General features: G+C 43.8%; 1 protein-coding gene across 2 annotated transcripts in view; it reads left to right on the top strand.

The window, feature by feature from the left end:
- The first annotated feature begins 1,826 nt into the window (after positions 1-1,826).
- cilp2 (cartilage intermediate layer protein 2) overlaps positions 1,827-21,428 on the top strand; it is a 45,571-nt gene continuing 25,969 nt past the window's right edge. For both annotated transcript variants that reach the window (XM_063200465.1, XM_063200464.1), the window contains exons 1-2: positions 1,827-2,129; positions 18,018-18,113. In XM_063200465.1, coding sequence (XP_063056535.1) covers positions 2,057-2,129; positions 18,018-18,113 — 169 coding nt within the window. In that variant the 5' untranslated portion in view covers positions 1,827-2,056. The remainder of the gene's footprint in view (positions 2,130-18,017; positions 18,114-21,428) is intronic.

Here is a 21,428-nt window from a genome sequence, read left to right as displayed (position 1 = left end):
CTTTATTGGTGTTTTATATGACAGGACAGTGAAGCAGAGACAGGAAGCAAGTTGGGAGAGAGAGATGGGGAAGGGCTGGCAAAGGACCTGGGCAGGGAATCGAACCAGGGTCGGCCAAGTAGTCGACTAGTCCCCTACCATTAAGCCACGGCAGGGCCAGGTTCTGCATGTCTTTATGCAAAGATTGGGAAGTTAGTTAGTATAGCAAGCACAGGCTATTTTGAAATTCAGCCGTAAACAAAAACAAATAAACATCCATACTTTTTTTTGGTGGTTGAGCCACATCCACATTTGTGGAAAAAAGTGAACATCCTTTTGGCAGGGGGTGACTGCAATACACTATAAAACATCTCAAGCCTGTTCTACGTAGAAGGCAGGGCTGGACGGGTAATCTGGCATACAGGGCTTTTTCCCGGTGGGCCGACAGTCCTCAGGGGCCGACGCTGTTGTTTTTTGTTTGTTTGTTTGTTTGTTTGTTTCAAAGTGCCCCTTAGAGACTGGCCCACAATTTCAATGGGGTGGCCCATCGTTGCATCCTTAAAATACAGTGGACTGAGCCCATCGTGATTGTAGAATGGGGGTGGGGGTGACGGGCTGGTCTATGCCAAAAATGCCCAGGTCAGTTTGTGGCCCCAGCCCAGCCAGAGAAAGTAGAGAGAGAGAGGTTCCATTGGCCCATTGTTTCCGGGTTCTATTATTGCAAGGCGGGGGGGGATCCCCCTTTAGGCAGACCTAAGGACTGTTCTATTCAATGCTAGGAGTATTATGACACGTCCCTTTAGGCAGACCGGAGCCTGGTCACGTTAGTTGCCCATAGGAACCTATTACATTGGCATATCTCTATAGAGCTCGAAAGTGACGTCACTTCCCCCGATTTCATGGGACCTCAACGGCGTTTTTAGCCGAAAATCGTAGCATGTAATCCAATGGCGGTATTAAAATGGCATTTCGATCCCTTTCGAGTTGTGCCACGAGCTCCATATATGTTGTTTCTGATATTTTTGCCTAATTTTTCGTATGAACCCCTAAACTTTTTAGAAAGCTGTGTTTCTTCACATTTTTCATGCCGACGGCCTCGGAACAAAACATTGATACTTCTGCTTGAATAATCTTTATCTATCCTCTTAAACAGCATATTTGGAGCCCAGCGCATATCATGACTGAGATCAGAAGATATTTACTCGCTACCATGTTGTTAGATGGTCAACTGAGGTCCCGTGAAACGCGGAACTAAGGGGCGGGACTTTCGAGCTCTATATACCTAAAGAATCTCTGGTCCAGCCCTGGGGGAAGGTAAGTTGCTCTGTTTGTAAGTTCACTCAACTTGAGGCTTAACTCAACACGAGGCATTCTCAAGTTGAGTTAACTTACAAACTTAAGGCAGCATGGCAACTTACTTTTTTACATTTATGTAACTTTCTGCAATGTTTTTACAATGCAGCCACCTGACTTCAGATGACTGCCTTTAAAAGTCCCGTCTCAATGAGCATGGCTGCACCTGCTGAGAAGAGACAGGGGAAATGCCCTCAGTAGGTCTATAAAGCAGCCACCTCAATGGGGCACTCGCTAAAGCATATGGTGCCTGCATGGTCCTCACTAAAATACAAATGGGGGCTGTCTGTATTTTTAGTCACCGAGCGAGCGAGTGAGCATCCACCCCTGGCTCCTGGTAGCAGGCTCTCTGCTGGGGTGGGGGGTGGGTGGGGGTGGGTGGGGTGAGGGGGTGGTGTGTGTGTGTGTGTGTGTGGGGTGGGGTGTAACGGGGAATTGGACTTGATAAACGGGACACAGATGGGAAAGTGTGTTGGCCAATGGCAAGGGAGCAGTGGGCTGGATTGGAGAACATTGCACAGGTCCAGTCTTTTAAAAACTTACTCCCAGAAACATTTAGCCTATTACTCATAAGACAGTGCTTGCTTTACAGACAAAGGAGACACAGACACAATCTTCATTAACTTTATTCCTCAGAGTTCTTATACTTTCTCTCAAAGCAGACTTAAAGAGCAGTACATTTTAATAAGAGGCATTCAAGAAGTATTTTACTACAAGTGGCACCATGTGCAGCATGGGGGACATAATAATGGTGACCTTACTTTTGCCTTTCCTTTTCTCCACCAGTAATGCACAAGGTAAGTCAACTTCATCATTATTATTACTTGTACGTTTTTGACTAAATAGTCGACTGGGGCAATGGAAATAATTAAATCAATTGGATGGAAACATTATGTAAACCAATAAACTTGTTCTGTGAGTGCCATAAATACAAAGGTGCCTTAAGTTTGAATTGATCTTCAACTAAGATTAACACAATGTAAATTATGCCAATAAAGTAGGCCTAACTATTATTTTTTTTATTAAAGTGATGAAATGATGAATTTACATACTTTGCATTACTATCCCTATAAAAATGTGATTTCAAGTTTTTTTTTCTTTTTTTTATTGTGATTACAAATCCTTTCATATGTGTCTTGACAAATATCTTCTCATTTGCATTCCTAAATTTGCCATTTTCTCATCTCCTCTACATACCTGTTTGTCCTTAAGAAGTCTGATATGGCTGCTGTGAGCTGTCCTGTCCTGCATGGACCTTAGTATGATCCTATGACATAAGGAAATTATATATAAAGGTCTGCAACACTATTCTATGCTCTCAAACAAAGTTTAATGGCACAACTTTTCGGATGCTCTGTCCAGTGTGCAAGGAACTGAGTGTATAAAACGTGCCATTAAACATTGTTTGGGAGCGTAGAACAGTGTTGTGGTGGACCTTTATCAATATCCTCTCAGTTATCTGCTGTTTGGTCCAGCACCTGCGCTACTGATGTGCGTTCATTTCTCTTGACTTTCTGGTATGATCTTATGCAGTGGTCGAGTTGTAAAAGCAGGGGTGGTGGTCAGATGGATTATGATTATTGGGGGTTCGGGGGCTTCTCCCCTGAGAAAATGTTGAAAATTAAGTTGTTAAAAGTGCAATTTTAACACAATATGTGAAGAAGGGAGGGCCTGTTTTAGATGGCATCCCCCTACAACTAGAGCCCTGATCTAATGACCTGACATCATGATAACCACGAGGGCCATGCAGACCGGGGGATATTGGGGAACATGAGGAGATTACTCCACCTCAAAGGTATACTGCCATACAAAGGCAAAGTGCAGTAACTACATAGTTCATCAAAATTTGACTGAAGACTGAAAGGGTCTTCATTACACATCCGTTTTGTGACAACGCTTTATGGTCGAACTGTGTCCCATTTTAGAGACACAGTATTGCTATGTCAGACTTGTAGTTCGTACAATATCCAACCTGATACACCAAGGCTTTGAAGGCATTTTTTCTGTTTCAATGTTGGTATAGTTGCACGTTGCCTTTGCAATGCAGTAGGCTATATAGCTGGACATACTCTTGGTGCTTGGACACAGAATTCACTGCTTACCACATGTGCATAAACAGTAGATATTTATTGGCGTGCAAACCCTAGTAATGGGGACAGACATTTTCACACAGGTCTTGTAATCTCTCACCTTGCATGCTCTCAATGCCTCTCCACCTCTCTCTGCTTTCATTTGCATCTCTATCTTTCTTTGTCTGACTTGCTCCATTCCTCATTGTCTCTGTCTCTCTTCCTCTGTCCTCTCTCTCGCTTCGTCCCTCTCTCTCTCTCTCTTTCCCTGTCTCTCTCTCCTCTCTCTCTCTCTCTCGTCCCCTGTCCACGTGTGTCCTTCTCTGTCATCTTCTTCGGATGCCCTCTTGCTCTCTCGATGTTTCCTCAAGAATTTATCACTTGTCCTGTCCAGCCTCTGGCTCTTACTGCAGCTGGTCCCAGATGTGCTGCCTGCGCAGGTCACTCGGAAAATCGAGCCTGACATGTCCAAATAGCAGAGCAATGTAGCAATGTAGCAAATGTAAAGCAAGGCAAGGCAAGGCAAGTTTATTTGCAGAGCATATAGTGCATTTCACACACAGGTGCAACTCAATGTACTTCACAAATTTAACAAATGCAAAAAGAAAGGAAACAGGGAAGAAAGAAGGAAATAAATTAGAGTCAAAGAACATTTAAAACAGTAGCCCCTTAATGCGCGCCGTACCTCCAGTGGCAAGCTGTAATAGTCATTGAAATGTAACTACCATAGCACTACAATACTATGACACAACACAGGCCCTTTAGTAATGCACCATGACTTGGTCATTACCATACTGATAACAACAAATCTATAAAGCCGCGTCTTAAGGGGTTAAAGGGACACTGTGTGAGATTTTTAGTTGTTTATTTTCAGAATTCATGCTGCCCTTTCACTAATGTTACCTTTTTCATGAATACTTACCACCACCATCAAATTCAAAGTATTCATTATGACTGGAAAACTTGCACTTTTCATACATGAAAAGTGGGATCTTCTCCATGGTCCGCCATTTTGAATGTCCAGAAATGGCCATTTTTATCTGCAAAAATGACTCTACTTGGACCATACTAGAAAATATTTGTTTATTACTTAGTAAACTTTCATGTAAACATCAAATTTGGCAATAGGCAGCCTAGTTTCAATGAGCAGCATAGTTGCAGTACCTTTTTTGACCATTTCCTGCACAGTGTCCCTTTAAGATAAAACATAAGGTAAAATGATAATAATAATAATAATAATAAAATATGTAGCAATGTAGCAAAGTCCATGGCCACCGGGGAGCTGTCTGTAGCCCCTTGTCAAAGCACGTGTAATAACCTTATTGCCACCAACACTGTAATGACCGAGTCTTAATGTGTAACTTAAGGCTATCTTTAGCTCCTTGTCAAAGCACGTGTAATAACCTAATTGCCACCAACACTGTAATGGCCGAGTCTTAATCTGTAACTTAAGGCTATCTTTGTTGTCATGTCAGTGTTGCTATGAGGCAGTTGAGTTGTATCAGCCAAGAGCGTGCAGCAGGCACGCCAGCAAGCCATTCTGCAGAGAGAGGCTACAAGCCAAGATGGCCCTAAAGTAATAGCATGGTAACGAGCCAAGAGGCTTATACGTATGAGTGGGTGGCCATACAGGCCAACCCAAATGAAGAAGCCACTCACCTCACTCCAGCGAAAGCAAATGCTTGCTCTCCTCTCTGATCCTACACCTCCAGCCCTCACCCTTCGCCGCCACACCTACTAGTGGTGTTAACAATGATCGATTCGGCGATCCGAATCGATGCGGGGCATGGACGATCCAGAATCGATCCGGCAACTTCCAGAACCAGCATTTTTTTAAGTTTCAATTACTTCCATGGATATTTCGGGAGCAAATGAATGTTAAATTAAATACAAGCACTTCAAAACATTGCAAGACTGATACAGAAAACAGCCAATAAATTGTTGCTCAGTATCTGACTACTTGTATTGCCTCATCATGGCTGATTAAACATTTGCTTTGCGTTCAGTAGAAATGTAATGCATTGCAATGCATTGTAGAATTGAATCGGATCGGATCTAATAGAATTGAATCGAATCGGATCTACCTCCCGAATCGTGATCGAATCGGATCGTGAGGGCAGTGCCGATCCACACCACTAACACCTACCCCTCCAATTTCATTGGCTAACTCTCCAGATGCCTATCGCGCAGCCGAGAGGAGTTCAGATGGAGAATGTGGTTTCCCATAGGGGAGAGAGACTGAGAGAGAGAGAGGGATGGAGAGAGAGAGAGAGAGAGAGAGAGGGATGGAGAGTTTATCTCCGACCAGACTAATGAAAATAGAGGAGAAAATGGGATCAAAGTTAATGGGAAAAACAAACATGTCGATGATGGTATCAAGTCCCTGAAGGTACACCAGTTCACAGACTGCCTGCTGCAAGTCTTAAATGGGATAAACACTCAAGCTTTTCCAGCCCAAATCAGTTTTTTTCTTAAAGGATATCACTTGAGAGTATAGGAGAGAGGTTAAATGCGGACATTCTTTCCGAGGAGACAAAAAACGGGGCTTCTAGATACAGTTCTTCAATTCCAAAAATGCTCTTTTTTTCATTTTGTTTTTCAGTCGGGTGCTGATTCGCATCAGTATTTAGTAGTTTACCAGGACAGGCTAATGAGGCACAGATGGGACGGAATCAGATGAAGAAAGTTCTGGAATGGCGAGGGCTTCGGAATGGGAGAGGGTTCTGGTATGGGAGAGGGTTCCGGAATGTCTGAGTGGTATCATATCCAGGTTCTGGGCACAGTGAAGTGAGATGAGGGAGGAAGGTTGGAGCGGAGCATCTTACAAATCCACATCTCACCTCAGACAGGACAAGACAGGAGACGTGGCAGACACACCACCAAACAGAACACTGGCACATGTCCCTGAAAAAGGGTGGAATTGGTGGCACAAATATAGCCTACACAAGCACAGACACATGACACAAACAAAGGCAGTAAATCACAAACACGACTCCATCCATTATCCTGTAATAGTGGTGGCGGTAATTGACTCATTTGAACAACAAATAGACTCTGTAAAATGCATTTTCATAATGACTGGAATTACTCTTTGGCCAACTGGAATGACCTTTAGATTAATGTTTCTAATATAGTGTCCCCATAAAAAGCGACTCTTTAAAATCTCAGAGCCATCTGGCACACCAAAGGATGTTTAATATTATTGTGCGCTTCTGTTTTAGCACCTCTGTTATTACACTTGCTGTCATAAGCCACGTCATGCCTACATAAACAGTGTAACACTCAATGAACGTCAGTTTATGCTAGTTGCATAATGCAGAGATGTTTGCCTGTAGTAAGTGTCTGGAATATTTAAACAACTTCCAGACCTGTTGAAAAAGCCATGTATCTGCCAACTGTAAAACAAAACAAAAAATTGGCTGAGCAATCTGTCCAATCTGACAGAGGTCTCTGTTATTGCAAGCCTGTTTTTTCACAGTCTTTATAAACCTCTGGCTTCCACAACATATGCAATCTCTCTCTCTCCCTCTCTCTCTCTCTCTCTCTCTCTCTCTCTCTCTCTCTCTCTCTCTCTCTCTCTCTCTCTCTCTCTCTCTCTCTCTCCTGAATGCTCTAATGCAAAGAGGAATGCCTTTCAAAAAAGCTTCCATCATAAATAGAAACGCACTGGCTCAACTTTGCCTTGTTAGTGGCCCTGTTCAAGTCAGGAAAACTAGACCACAAAATATGTAGACAATAAGGGAAGGGAAAAACAGACACCACACCAGAGCAAGGCCAATCTGGCATCCAAGAAACAGAGCTGTCAAAAACAGGGCAAGGTTGTGAGGAATGTTTGACAGGTAAATCGTAGTGCAATCAATCTTGAGGACGTGGAGGGATAACGGAGGCTGCATTCCATCCTGCCTGCAGGCACACACTGAAGGCCGTCTTCAGACCCACTGGCAGAGGGGGACAAAGGGGTATGTTGTCCCGGGCCCAGAGAGATAGGGGCCCAGAATTGTTCGCCCCCATTACATTGTATGCATTGGGTAAGGGGGCCCTTTCAGATGACTTTTGTCCTGGTCCCAGCGAAAGCTATCAGCGCCCCTGGCCGTCTTCCCAGGAGGACGTGAGCAGAGCAGGGAGCTGTGATGGAGAGGCACACTCACATACATACAGTACATACCTGCAGCCCCTCGCTAACTTATTGTTTCCACCACATCCGATTCTTCAGATGCCAATGCGACAGACAGCACAGGAGGAGGATACGGTTACCATACCGCCATTCCTCTGCTCTGCCACTTGGGATGATCAGAAATACATAGTAAATTTACTTTATATTTGGGTATGTTGGGTCATTATTTAACGACTGATTATAGTAAAAGTGTTAATCATAAAGGCTTTTACACAGCATACACTGCCCAAAGTGCTTCACAATGTCAATAATGGAACAAAATGTTGTAAAATAAAATTAAAACTATTAATGTATTAATAATGTAGACATATATATAGGGAGCCGTTTGGGAGCAAAAATAGCTGGCTTCCCATAGTAAGAAGAGCCAATAGAACCGCATCTCAAAGAAGAGCCGAAAATCCCATCACTATACAGTACATACCCACAGCCCCTCTCTAACTTATTGTTTCCACCAAACCCCGATACTTCAGATGCCAGGCGACAGACAGCAGCGCAGGAGGATTCGGTTACCGTACCGCCATTCCTCTCTTACCGACATGCCTCTGCTCTGCCACTTGGGACGACTCCATAACAGTCATGTTTGAGTATGCGCTTCTTTGAGCTAAGCTGAGCAGAGCAGAGACCCAACTATATTTATCCCATTTGTCATAATAAAGAGAGGAGAGCGTGTCAGGTACCCGTCCTGCTGAGAATATACTATGCTAAGAATAATACTCTGGATAGGCAACATGTTGTAACAGCTGTATGCAAAGACTCTGTCAGAATTCCTCAACGTCTGCCTCAATGATTGATGGACTAAGCATTACCAATTATTTTGATTAACCTTTCATTGTCTATTGGTTGCAACATAGACCAGAAAAATCCACCACTCTTAAAACCGATAAGTGTGCCTGTCTATACTATCAACCTTATCCATAATAAGCCAAAGGAATTTTTGGGGTTTGAAGCCTTTATTCAGACAGTTTTGAGCCTGACTGGACATGAGTGGGATAGAGAGGTGGGGAGGATCGGATTCAGGAAATAACTTCTGGGTCAGAATCAAACCCGGGTCCCCAGTAGGGCTGCACGATATATCGAAAATGTATCGATATCGCGATATCACGGCTTGCGATACACGTATCGCAAAAGTTGTGCACGTATCGCAAACAGTTTTTAATTTTTAATAACAGGAAATTTGGTGAGAAGGTTAAAAAATGCATTAAAAAATGTTGACATTTTAAGTTGATGCTGTATATTAGCCATGCTTTTTCCTAATAAAAAATAATGTTGGCAATAAAACATTTCTCTCAGTTGTTTCATACATGATGAAGTGTAGAATGGCAAGTAGAGAGGGGAAAATATATGAGTGATTCTACGATTCGCCTACGCTTTTGGCAAAGCAAAATGTCAATTATCAGTATTTTTTTTCAACTAAATGACCTAGATGTTTACATAGTGTATATATTTAAGTTTCCAAATAAACAAATTGCCAAGCTTAATCCTAAATCATTTGATAAATACTCTAATGAAACGAACATTTGCTTGATTATTTTGTCAACAGTGTTATGGACAAATACTATGTCATTTCAAACATATATAAAAATACTACAGAGTTGAAACAACATACGTGCTTATGTCCCTTAGCAATAATGTTGTCATTAATCTCAGCAACTGATATAGAAAATGTGATGGTTGAGCTTCATAAGTAGGATTTTATGATTCACTGTGATACAGACTGACACATTTTTCATTATAAATCCCTGTAACGTCTGATTTGAATTTAGTCACCCTCCTTACACAAGACTTCCTTCTCCAGAGATAATCCCTAGTGTCTGTTCATAGGATTTTTCCAACACACAAGGGATCAATAGCTCAAAAACACTTTCAAAACAGTCAACCGTGTTACTCAACTGTGTTACGGTCAACAGTGCAGGGGAACAAGTCTGCACTTTTTTAGGAGAAAAAACAGAGCAGACAAACCCATCTCCCTAGAACACAAATTATTTTTTTGTTTGTTTGTCTGTCAATATGGAGATAAATTGGCAAAAACATACTCCTCCTCAACTGTCATCAGTGTTGCCAGATTGGGCTGGTTCCCGCCCAATTGGGCTGCTTAGGAGGGTCGTGTGCAGGGTAAAAATGTCATTCATCAGAAAAATCCGCCCACTTTTTGCCATAGAAATCAATAGAACTGGGCGGGATTTTGTGCTTCTAGGCGGGTTTTGAACATTTTTTCAGCCTCATCTGGCAACCCTGACTGACATAGCTAATTGTAACACCAATGACGGTAACACGGTTGACATTTCAGCCATTTTTATGGTATTGTGCTAACTGAGGACCTCAGAAGTTCCACCACAACACCTTAATCAATTCATGTATTTGTATGCTTTGTCTGTGTTTTTCTACATGTGATTTCTAATTCAGATTCTTATGAATATGTTGATAACACAGTTGACAAGCAATTTTCCCACTATGAGAACATGAAAAAGAATGGATTAAATTATGGAAGGATGGAGCTCAAAACTTTCCATAAAGTCTTCCCATATCCTGCCAAAGAGGTTATGACATCACGTGATGTTATTCATATGGCCTAAGACCGAACCATTACTGATTTAAGGAGGGGGTTTCAGACCGTGACACAGTTAACACAGTTTTCGTGGACACACACAAAATGGCAAATTTCATTTATAATGGAAAGGACAGTGGTCTTTCTGACAGTTTTGTCATATTGTGATGATTACTGTGAATCAACATTTGCAATCGTCTTGGGCAAAACAAGTATCTTTACATGCTAATATGAAGACTGAATTTGACATTTGGAAAACAGGACGGCATGAAAACGCCCAAAACCAGTGTTGAATATTCATTCTTGCTGAGGGAAATAATGCCATGTCTCCACTTTCTGTATTATATGAAAGATAAATGTGTGCTAATGTCCAAAACATCATCGGATGCAGTTAATAGTTAGTGGAATTGGCAAATAAAATCCATGGACTTGAAAGCGCCGCCGATTCGTAGAATCACTCATATGTATGTATTAAATATCGCGGGTAATATCGATATACAGTATACAGTAGGGCTGCACGATTATGGAAAAAAATCATAATCAAGATTATTTTGGTCAAAATCATAATCACGAAATTTTTTGAAAATTATAACAAGATGAAATATAACCAAGAATGAATTACATACAGGATGAGCAAAATAAAATGAATTGTAATAATTATGTAAAGGCAATAGCATGAAACTTAAGTGGACAGATTTCTGACCAGAAACACCAGCCTGTCATTATGTTTTTGCTTCAAGGACGCTCTCAAAAGTAGGTCACGATTAAATCCCGATTAAAATCATGAGTTCGATTTCACTATTTTATCACGATTTTGATTATTTTTCGATTAATTGTGCAGCCCTAGTATACAGTCATGTTATCATATATCGCATATTTTTCTAATATCGTGCCCTCTGCACAAAGGTTCCGACAAAGTGCGGAGTACTGCTCTTATCTGGCAACGTTTGAATCCACTGTTTTCAACACAACCCCGCACACCGGCGCCGATGTCCGCGGATGACGGCCGGCCACCGATTAGGGACGAGTTCTATTTCATCGGAGCCACCCATTGATTATCCATGCTCTGCTGTGGTGAAACCAATAGTGCACTAGCCAAGCCACGCCCTCCTAGTGACGCAACACCGTAGGCGTTGCTTCTAGTCAGGCAAAGAGCAATGTAAATATCGTTTCTGGTCTCCCGGAAAATAGGAAACTCCACCCACTTTGTCGGACACCAGTCAACCACTAGCAAACCTAAGGAGGAGGGTCAACCATGTGGTTTGGGAAATGTTAATTGTTATGCTCTTGGTTAGACCAAGTCTCGAGGAGATTTGAAAGTCGATGATAATCAGGCTAGTGTGTGGAGGCCTTTAATGGTTTGAGCGATGGCAAGTTCAGAGGAGTAGATGTGTGCACATCCCACCCGATGGGCCAGGTGCAGGACAATGAGAGTAAATCCAAGTGAAAAAGAAGTCCGCGACACTGCTTGTCTTACTGTGTATTTAATAGAGCAACGTTTCGACCTTCAGGTCTTCATCAGGCAAAGAGCGATGGCCAAGGCCTTAATAGACATACTTAACACCATTAAGTCATGCCTTTCTTCCTCTTCCTGAGGCAAGTTAATCTGTGGCCTTCAACCCAGAACAGACCTTGATTGACGACAGCATGGAATTTCGAAATAAATGTCCTTCTCGTCTTTTCGTTGTAAAAACGACCTTGAAATTCAGAGATGTTCTGGCGAGTGCCTTTATAAGATCTTAAAACTGACCACATGCACCGCCAACCGGTTGTGTGATCAGCCAATAGAGTCAAGTCAGCCTCTCCTTAATTCAGTTCAGATGCTATACTCGGATGTTGATGTTTATTGGCCCTCAAAAGTAGATCAATGTGTATTATACGGAACTCTAACTATAGATCACTGTAAAGATCAGTAGTTGTCAACCTTTTTGGAACAAACGCCCCTTTGTCCCCGTCATCAGCCTCCCAACGCCCCCCATGACCTCATCATAAGCCCCCCAGTATTAAAGCAATTGAGAGCACCCCCCCTCCCAAGATGTCCACTTCACAACACCCCCCCCCCCCCCAAAAAAAGCTTAAAAAAACGCCCCCTGAAAAACTCTTGTATCGATAGTCTGTAATCTGTGAAACTAAGCACAAAAACACAACGCAGCCATCGTTACATAATCCGATGCCATGGCTGGTGCATGCAGCTGGAATAATGCAAAACTCCATAATAAACCCCTTAAGTAATGTCAGATGACAGTAGCAGGGATTTCATCAGCAGCAGTGAATCAAATGGAGAAGGAAAGGAAGGGAAAGGAAGGGTGGAAAACGACCTTCTTACGTCGTAGACAATGGTGGCCTTCAAAAGCAGCAAGTATGGAAAGAGCCGGAGCTGGGCTCGGCCCTCAAACAAGCCCGGGCATTTCTGGCATAGACCAGCCCCTCACCGAAAAAAACCCACTCCACAATTATGGCTCTGACCACTGTATGTTAAAGGGACACTGTGATTTGTAGTTGTTTATTTCCAGCATTCACTAATGTTACCTTTTTCATGAATACTTACCACCACCATCAAATTCTAAGTATTCATTATGACTGGGAAAATTGCACTTTTCATACATGAAAAGGGGGATCTTCTCCATGATCCGCCATTTTGAATTTCCAGAAATAGTCATTTTTAGCTGCAAAAATGACTGTACTTGGGCCATACTAGAGAAGATCAAATTTGGCAAAGGCAGCCCAGTTCCAATGAGCAACATAGTTGCAGTACCTTTTTTGACCATTTCCTGCACAGTGTACCTTTAAAGCAGTGATTCTCAAAGTGTGGTCCGGGGACAACTGGTGGTCCGTGACAGAACTCAGGTAGCGGAAGACTATATATGTAACATCATTACAAAGCCAAACATGTCTGAAGTCATATTTTCACCACAATAAGACAGGCTTGTAATTTCGAATAAAAAGCAAGTGATCTGCATCAAAATTAATGTCGAAATAGCACCCGTCAACTGTCAATTCAGTTGTCAGGTGGTCCCTGAACATTTTTGGGGGGACAAAATGGTCCGCGGTCTGAAAAAGTTTGAGAATCACTGCTTTAAAGATAAACCGATGGGCCGCCCCAACGTCTCTGAGTGAAAAACTGAAAACAAACAAAAGCATTGGCCCCCTGATGACTGTTGGCCCACCGGGAAAATGCCCTGTATACCAGATTAGTAATGGTGGGGTGGCGTCTGCGCCAATGTCTTATCCTGAGCGTATCGCTCGGTGCGTAATTCCAAGAGCAGTATAATGAAAAGGCAGAAAGGAGTCGCACACTTGAGCTGAATGCAGAATCAACAACTGTATTAAACAAAGCCGAAAAAAGTAAATATAAGGTTTTATTTACTTTTTCGGGGCTAGACCCGAAACGTTTGTCCCCTGTCTGTCGGTTTTATTTACTTTTTTCGGCTTTGTTTAATACAGTTTTTGATTCTGCATTCAGCTCCAGTGTGCGACTCCTTTCTTCCTTTTCTGTATACCAGATTACCAGTCCAGGCCTGGAAAGTAAAGAGCCGTCTGATTAATCCATTCAGCAGACTGTGCTGTGTGTGCATGAATCACTCTGCAGAGTAGAGAGATGAAAGACCTTCACCCTGCATGAGTGTTTGAAGTTTGAAGTCTGAAGCCTGGGGTCCAAAAACTGCTTTGCTGCTGAAAGGAGGAAAGGAGGAAAATAGAGTTCTGAGGAAAATTGGATTTGCTTGTGTTGTGAACAACATTCCATGAACAGATTGTGACAGAATAAGGGTGAATGGATCGCTCACACCAAACAAAACTGGGTTGTACATTTTTAATAATTTTTTTCACTTACAGACTATGACGTTTGGAGGTTGGGGTGCGTACATCCACTCCACAAAACAATAATCCAGGTGCCAGATAAAAGTGGTGGACAGTGTCATAGAGTGGTCCACACACTGGTTATGAGCTCCAAAAAATAGAAACTTTATTTCATTATATGCAATCGCGAACGTTTTGCTTCCTAAGGCCTGAAGAAGATCCCACTGGTGGATCAAAACATTGCCGTTTGCATAATGAAATAAAGGATTTTTAATATATATATATATATATATATATATATGTGTGTGTGTGTGTGTGTTTTTAGGGGCTTTCATGCCTTTATTTGATAGGACAGTCCGAGATGGTGACAGGAAGTGAGTGGGACAGAGAATCAGGGTGGGATCGGGAAATGACCCCGGACGGACTCAAACCGGGGTCCCCGTGGGCATGCAAGCCCAAATGTGGGGGGCTTAGCGTGCTGTGCCACAGCGCCCCCGAAATAAAGTTTATATTTTTTGGAGCTCATACCTAGTGTGCGGGCCACTTTATCACTCTTACAGACTATGAAAGATGACCAATCTGGCAGCTCAAGTCCTTTGCTGACAAGCTCATAATTAAAATAAGTACCCACTGACATGAGCGTAGCGAGAATCATCATCTCCATACCAGGAGCAGGGTTGCCAGATGTGTCAGACCAAATCCCGCCCAAAAGCTTCTCAAAAAACGACAAATTGCGCTATATTCCGCCCAAATTCAACAAATTACATTGACTTCTATGGGCCAAAAACGGCTGAAGAAAACGCCAAATGGTCAATTTTTCCCATTTTTACCCGCAGACGCTCATCCAAAGTAGCCCAATTGGGCGGGAACCCGCCCAATCTGGCAACACTGACCAGGAGGACAGACACATATGATGCTGATTTATGGTCAAGGCCTTCCGCTATTACTGAAGCGAGAAATATGCTTTGGCAGCGTCAACTGGAGATGTCGCTCATAAAAAGATGGGCGCCCAGCTCACACATCTTGGCCGTGTTCAAATTATCTCCACACATCCTTCTCGTTATTTAATAGAGTTGTCTTCCCGTTTTTTTTTTTTTTTTGAAGGAAGTAAGTCCTTTGGCAACTATAAGAAGACAGCATCTTCGCCTGCGGTCTGATTATGAGCACTACAAAGCGCTCATGTCACCACCGCGGCCTTGGCCTCGCTTGAGCCACACAAACATCATTTGCAGTCCAAGGCTCAACCAGTTGCAGCACGCATCACCTAGGCCTACATGTTGACTCCAGTCTCCAGCATGGCCTCTCTTTCATGTGTGTCCAAGCTCATTTTCGTTCTTTTTGTCGAGCTCATTTTTTGTTCTCAATTTCGCCTGGCTCGCATGGGAAGGGGAAACAAGAGGGGTCACGGCAGAGGTCATTGTGTGGGAAAGGCCCGGGCATGCGACTCTATCAAACAGCATTTCCACATGTGCAACGCAGCAGACCTTGATTTAAGTGGACAAAGTTGTGCCTCAGGCAGTGGGAATGAGGGGGGGGGTTGGGGGTGAGTGAGACAGGATAGGTTTCTTCTCGGTGACAGTGCTCAGAGAAGCCGCCAGCTTTGGCTGAGCCCAGGACAAAGTCATTGGAAAGGCCCCCCACCCATTGCATACAATGGGATGAGAATCCAAGTATTTAAAAAAAATGTTTTTTTTTTTTCAATTTTTATGAGAGAGAGAGATTTTGACAGGAAACGTGTGGGAGAGATGGGGGAAGGTTCGGCAAAGGACCCAGGCCGGAATCGAACCCGGGTCACTGGTGTAGCAGCCCAGTGCCCTACCGTTAGAGCCACGGTTCTCAACCTTTTTTGAAGAAACGCCCCCTTGGCCTCATCACAAGCCTCCCAGCGCCCCCTTTAATGGCATCATAAGACTGACAACGCCCCCCCGGTAATGAAAATTAAAATACACTAATGCCCCCAATGGTAACTAAGCCCCGCCCCACTCAGTTGGTTCCTTCTCAACACCCCCCCTAGGACTCCCCAACGCCCCCTGGGGGGCTGTAGCGCCCCCGTTGAGAAACACTTCCGTTAGAGCCACGGTAGGGCCATGAGAACCCAAGTCTGCGCCTCCCTCTCTCCCTGGGCCCGGGACAGCAGACCCCTTTGTCCCCCATACTCCCTCTGTCGAGGCCCCTCAGCGGTCAGGGAGACACAGGGGTCGACCAAGGGTCTGCTGTCCCGGGCCCAGGTAGAACGGGGGCCCAAAAGTGTGTCCTCATTACATTGCATGTATTGGAATCGCCTTTGTCCCGGGCCCCTCAAAAGCTGTCACCAGCCTTGGCGGTGGTCACTCAGCAGGCTCTGTGTTACGTACATGTTGTTTTGAAGGGATCATATCAGAGATTCTTTAATAGAGATATGCCAATGTAAAAGTTTGCTATGGGCACCTAACATGACCAGGTTCCGGTCTGCCTAAAGGGGTGTGTCATAATACTCCTAGCATTGAATAGAACAGTCCTTAGGTCTGCCTAAAGGGGGATTTCCCCCTCCTCCCCCTTGCAATAATAGAACCCGGAAACAATGGGCCAATGGAACCTCTCTCTCTCTACTCTCTCTGATCGTATCGTACGCAGCGTCCTCCATGTTGTTTTGAAGAGATCATATCATATCGTATGCAGCGTCCTCCATGTTGTTTTGAAGAGATCATATCATATCGTACGCAGCGTCCTCCATGTTGTTTTGAAGGGATCGTATGCTGCATTTGTGAGTGCGGATTTTTCTTCTTTAAACCTAATGAGTCAAAGTGGTTGGTGGTAAGTTGTTCTTATCTTGTCTACCAGCCACACTCAAATTTCACCATCATTTGGTCGGTTGGCTGGTGTTATTTTAGTAGTAAAGCAGGCGCTATGTTACGTACATGTTGTTTTGAAGGGATCGGATCGTATGCCGACCGTCCTCCATGCAGCCTCCTCAGCTGCCTCACGCACGCATATCTCACGCAACCCCTGCCATCTCTGGCGCACCCCCAGGGGGTGCCCGCACCCCAGGTTAAGAACCGCTGCTCCATGCAGCCAAGCGGCCTCACGCACGGCACGGCACGCACATCTGGCAACGTGGACTCCATCCAGACCTTCAACCCACACAGCAGCAGTGTCCTCTAAGTAGGCCGCGCTGGCCAGCTTTCCATGCAAACACTCTGGTGGGTGCCCAGACCAGACCAGACAAGGCCAAGAGTTGGGGAAAAAAAGCACAAAAAAGGCAGCATAGAATAGATGTAGACTCACTAGACACCCTGGGGACAGCAGCAGAAGATCGGGTGTTCGCTCTTCTTTCTGCACTTGTGCCTGTTTCTCAACACTGACTCACGCACCATTTTGAGGTACTCCAGTCGCGTTCGGAGACACACGCACACTCACCCACACACACACACACACACGCTTGCACGCACACACCCTAAGGCAGGAAGGCAGGCAGGCAGGCTTGGGAACATGTCCGCCGGCCGGGCCTGCCCGCGACTGGTGATTTCATACCGCCGCCGAATGACTAATAGGAATGCACATGTTGTATTCTCATAAAGGGCTGAGCTGCTACTTACCGTGCTGTACATACATGTGGTTAATCTATAGAGACAAGCCACAACAGGTTACATCATTCTTTCTCAAAGTGGGGCGTAAGCCCCCCTGAGGGGGCGCGGAGGCATCTCAGGGGGGGGGCGTGTTACATCTGAGTTTGGATTTTTTTTTTCTCCCAAGGAAATGATTTCCTGTCTCGCCAATAAGTCAATAAGTTTAAAGCCCTCACCAACATTATATTAGGCCTATTAATTGTCATGAATTTGAATAGCATAGGAAATGAACACACATCTGCATTCGACTGCAGTCCCTCTTTGTTTAATCTCACAAGCCACCTGTCCTTTGACTCTGCGCGGTGGCAATCACAAAATCAGTCTGCGCGCGTACTGCTGTTGCTTGGGGGGGCTCGGAAGCATCCAGACCCTATGAAGGGGTGAATGATGGAAAAAGTTTGAGAACTACAACAGGTTACATGAAGGAGGCGATGGAGAGAGAGACTGTACTGTACTGTGGTGGTTGTTGAATGATGTTTTTGTAATGCGTGCAGGAATGATGTGGGACAAACTGGAGCTGAGGAAGTGGAGACAGACGGAGAGGAGCGGGAAACGAGCCTACAACAGTCTGGCCGAGCAGCAGAGCACAGGTGGGTCAGATCCATGGCATCTCTTACAGTAAGATCATCACTGTATGTAGAGAAGTTGACAAAAGGAGGGGCAAAGGGGTCAGTTGTCCCGGGCCCAGTGAGATGGGGGTGGGGGTGGGGGTGTGTGTCCAGAATTGGGTCCATAGTACAATATTTGAGGGGGGATGCAATGGGGTCAATTGTCCCGGGCCCAGGGAGATGGGGGGGGGGGGGGGGGGGGAAATCCGCACTCACAAAGAAGAAAATCCGAAGAATCCGCACTCACAAACTACTCACAAACTACATCTCATTATTTATTTATACCACCATGTCCAAAAGCAAACGCATTTCGGCTATCAAGCTTTCTCATCAGTGCGCACTGATGACGGCTTGATAGCTGAAACGCGTTTGCTTTTGGACATGGTGGTAATATAAATAAATAATGAGACGTCATTTGTGAGTGCAGATTTTTCTTCTTTAAACTTATTAGCCAAACATACATTCCCATTCATGACATGGGTCAAATTGGCTGGTGGTGAGTTGTCCTTATCTTATCTACCAACCACACTCACATTTCACCATCATTTGGCCAGTTGGCTGGTGTTACAGTAATTTAAAGCCCTGGTACCATTACATTAGGGCAGTGGTTCTCAACCTATGGGTTGGGACCCAACTTATGGGTCGCCAAAGATCCACAGAGGGTCGCGGAGCCCTCTTGATTTTAAGGGGTTTCATTTTAAATATATATAGCCCATGTTGAATAAATGACAAAGCATTTAACTAATATATGCATAGAAGCAACAACATGTAAGTGCTAGCCTAGGCCTACATTAAACATATATACACGTACATTTGACCAAAAACGAATTGAGGAATAAAATAACTAAAATTAGTTTTCGCAGGAAATAGCGGGCATCTTGTGACTCCCTCTCGTGTGGGCGCTTGCGCGATTCGGTCACCAAAACTTACAATAGTAAAACATGGGTCCCTGAAGAAAAAGGTTGGGAACCACTGCATTAGGGGGTTGGGGGGGAGCTTTCAGAAGACTCTGCCTTGGGCCTGGCGTATGTCCCTGCGTGCATGCACAGCTGTCTTCTTCACAACCCCTTACAGTACGTTTCCATCCGATTCTGCCATGATTAGTTGGATGTAGTGGAGTAACAACAAACACAGAGAGTATTATTGTCCTTGGTCACGACACAAACAACTAAATAAATACTGAAATGAAATTATCCTCTTGCATGTGGTTTGATTTAGGATGTCGTCATGACGACAACATTGGAGATGAGACTTTAAGCCAAAATACAGTTTGGAGGAAAGGAAAAGAAAGGAAAGGAAAAGAAAGGAAAGGGAAAGGAAAGAAGAGAAGGAAAGGCTGATGGAAGGAAAAAGAAAAACTGGTTTCCTACTCACTGTTTCTAATTGAAACAAGATTTTGTAAGTGAGTCTGGGTCGAGAAGGTCTCCAAAATGGCTAAGATTTCGACAAGGTCCTTTGAAAAATCACATCATTCATTTCCTTCATGGACCCCAAAGGAGCCCAAACATTTGGAAGCGCCAAAGATGTCTGAGAGGAGGCATGGCAGTTCTCTTCTCTCCTCTCTTTTTTTTCCACGTAGGTCCTGAATTAGTCGAGGAGTCGAGGGCTTGAAAAGAGTTTGGTTGGACAGAGCTCCCACGGGCGTCCCTTACTTCAATGTGGAATGGCTGTAACAGATTGCACTCTTTAAACTGCACATAAACTTTACCCTTGCCCTGACCCCCCGCCAACCCCCCCCCCCCCACCATCCTGACCACCCTCTTTACGTTTCCATATTCTTACACAACTACTACGCAGTAAAAAAAAATGAAGAGTTCAGATGCAAAAGCTCCTAAGTGCCTTTTCAGAAAATAATCTTAATTCATTTTTATTTAATACAAAGCTATCAAAATTGCATATTTTTATTTTATTTATGTAATATAACTATTTATATGTATTATCAAGTACATGAATGTAAACCAAACCCAACAATGGGGTTCTCTAAAAATATAGAAGTGCAGGTCTTTAGAAATGGAGTTAGGGGGGTTTGCATCTGAACTCTTCAAATGCAGTGCTACCGCAATTCAACACTCATGCCTCTTTTCCACTGCCAGTTTTTCTGGTAGGCCTACAGCTCGACAAAGCGTGACTCTGCTGAAACTTTTTGCTTTTCGAATAGGCACGACAAAGCTCAATTGTAAAGCAAAAAAGTGTCGGGCAAGTCGTGCCATACAGGCCGAAACGTTGTTTTGTAAATAAATTGCAGCACAATGGACAAGAGTGTGCAGTATCTTCTTCTACCAAATAGAGTTGTAGGCCTAGCCTGGTCCTGACCATCCCATAATACTACCATTTCATTTCGTATTTATGGTCTGGCATTTGTTTGCTCTGAAGCATTGTAGAAAGCAGGAAGTTTGCACTCAGTTATAGTTTGAAATTATTGGACACCTCTCACCCAATCGCTGGCAGTTACTCAACAACAACATAGCGCAGACCAATGGCTCTGGCGCAGATGTGTACGTCATTGTCACGAGCGTTCTCCCCCTTTCGTCCCCACGTGGGGGGCGTATTCGATTATTGGCTGTTTTCTGGGGGGGCGTTGCAATCAAAATTCTACTGCTGCAAGCACTCCACAGAGAAGCACGGCCAGACTACAGTAGTGGAGCCAATCCTTTGGCGGAAGTACGTAGGATGGCTCGCGAGGCTATTGTAGGCCTACCAGAAAACCGACAGTGGAAAAGAGGCATAAGGTCCAAACACACACTGGAAGGTGTTAAAGGATCAGTTCAGTCAATTTCAACATGCAGTTGTAATGCTCACACTATCCTGGACTTGTCAGTACCTGAGTTTTTTTTTCTTCGTCTTCAGCCTTTTCCGAGATCTTGGTCAATGTAATGGGGGCAGCGCTTTGTTTACATTTAAAAAAAAAACATTTTTATTTATTCCCAAAAACATTCTAAAGGTTTTACAACATCAGCAGACAACTAGCAAACAGAGGTACCTTTTTGGGAAAATATTTGGAGTAGGCCTATGTTAAAAAAAATAATAAATGTAAACAAACGCTGCCCCCATTAAAATAGCTCATATCTTGGAAAGGGCTTAGCCGAAAAATGTGGCATCACCGGGTACTGACAAGTCAAGGGTAGCGTGAGCAATACAACAGCATATTGAAATTGACTGAACTGGTCCTTTAAAGGGACACTGTGCAGGAAATGGTCAAAAAGGGTACTAGTCTAGACACATTTTTCATATTTGTGAATGTTAGAAGCATTTTTTAGTAAAAGTTGGGAACCTATGTACTTAACATAATTTAAGTGT

Source organism: Engraulis encrasicolus, chromosome 6 (assembly GCF_034702125.1).
Source record: "Engraulis encrasicolus isolate BLACKSEA-1 chromosome 6, IST_EnEncr_1.0, whole genome shotgun sequence".
Lineage (NCBI taxonomy): Eukaryota > Metazoa > Chordata > Actinopteri > Clupeiformes > Engraulidae > Engraulis > Engraulis encrasicolus.
The sequence above is the reverse complement of the archived record's forward strand: the minus strand, read 5'-3'. Positions and strand labels throughout refer to the sequence as shown.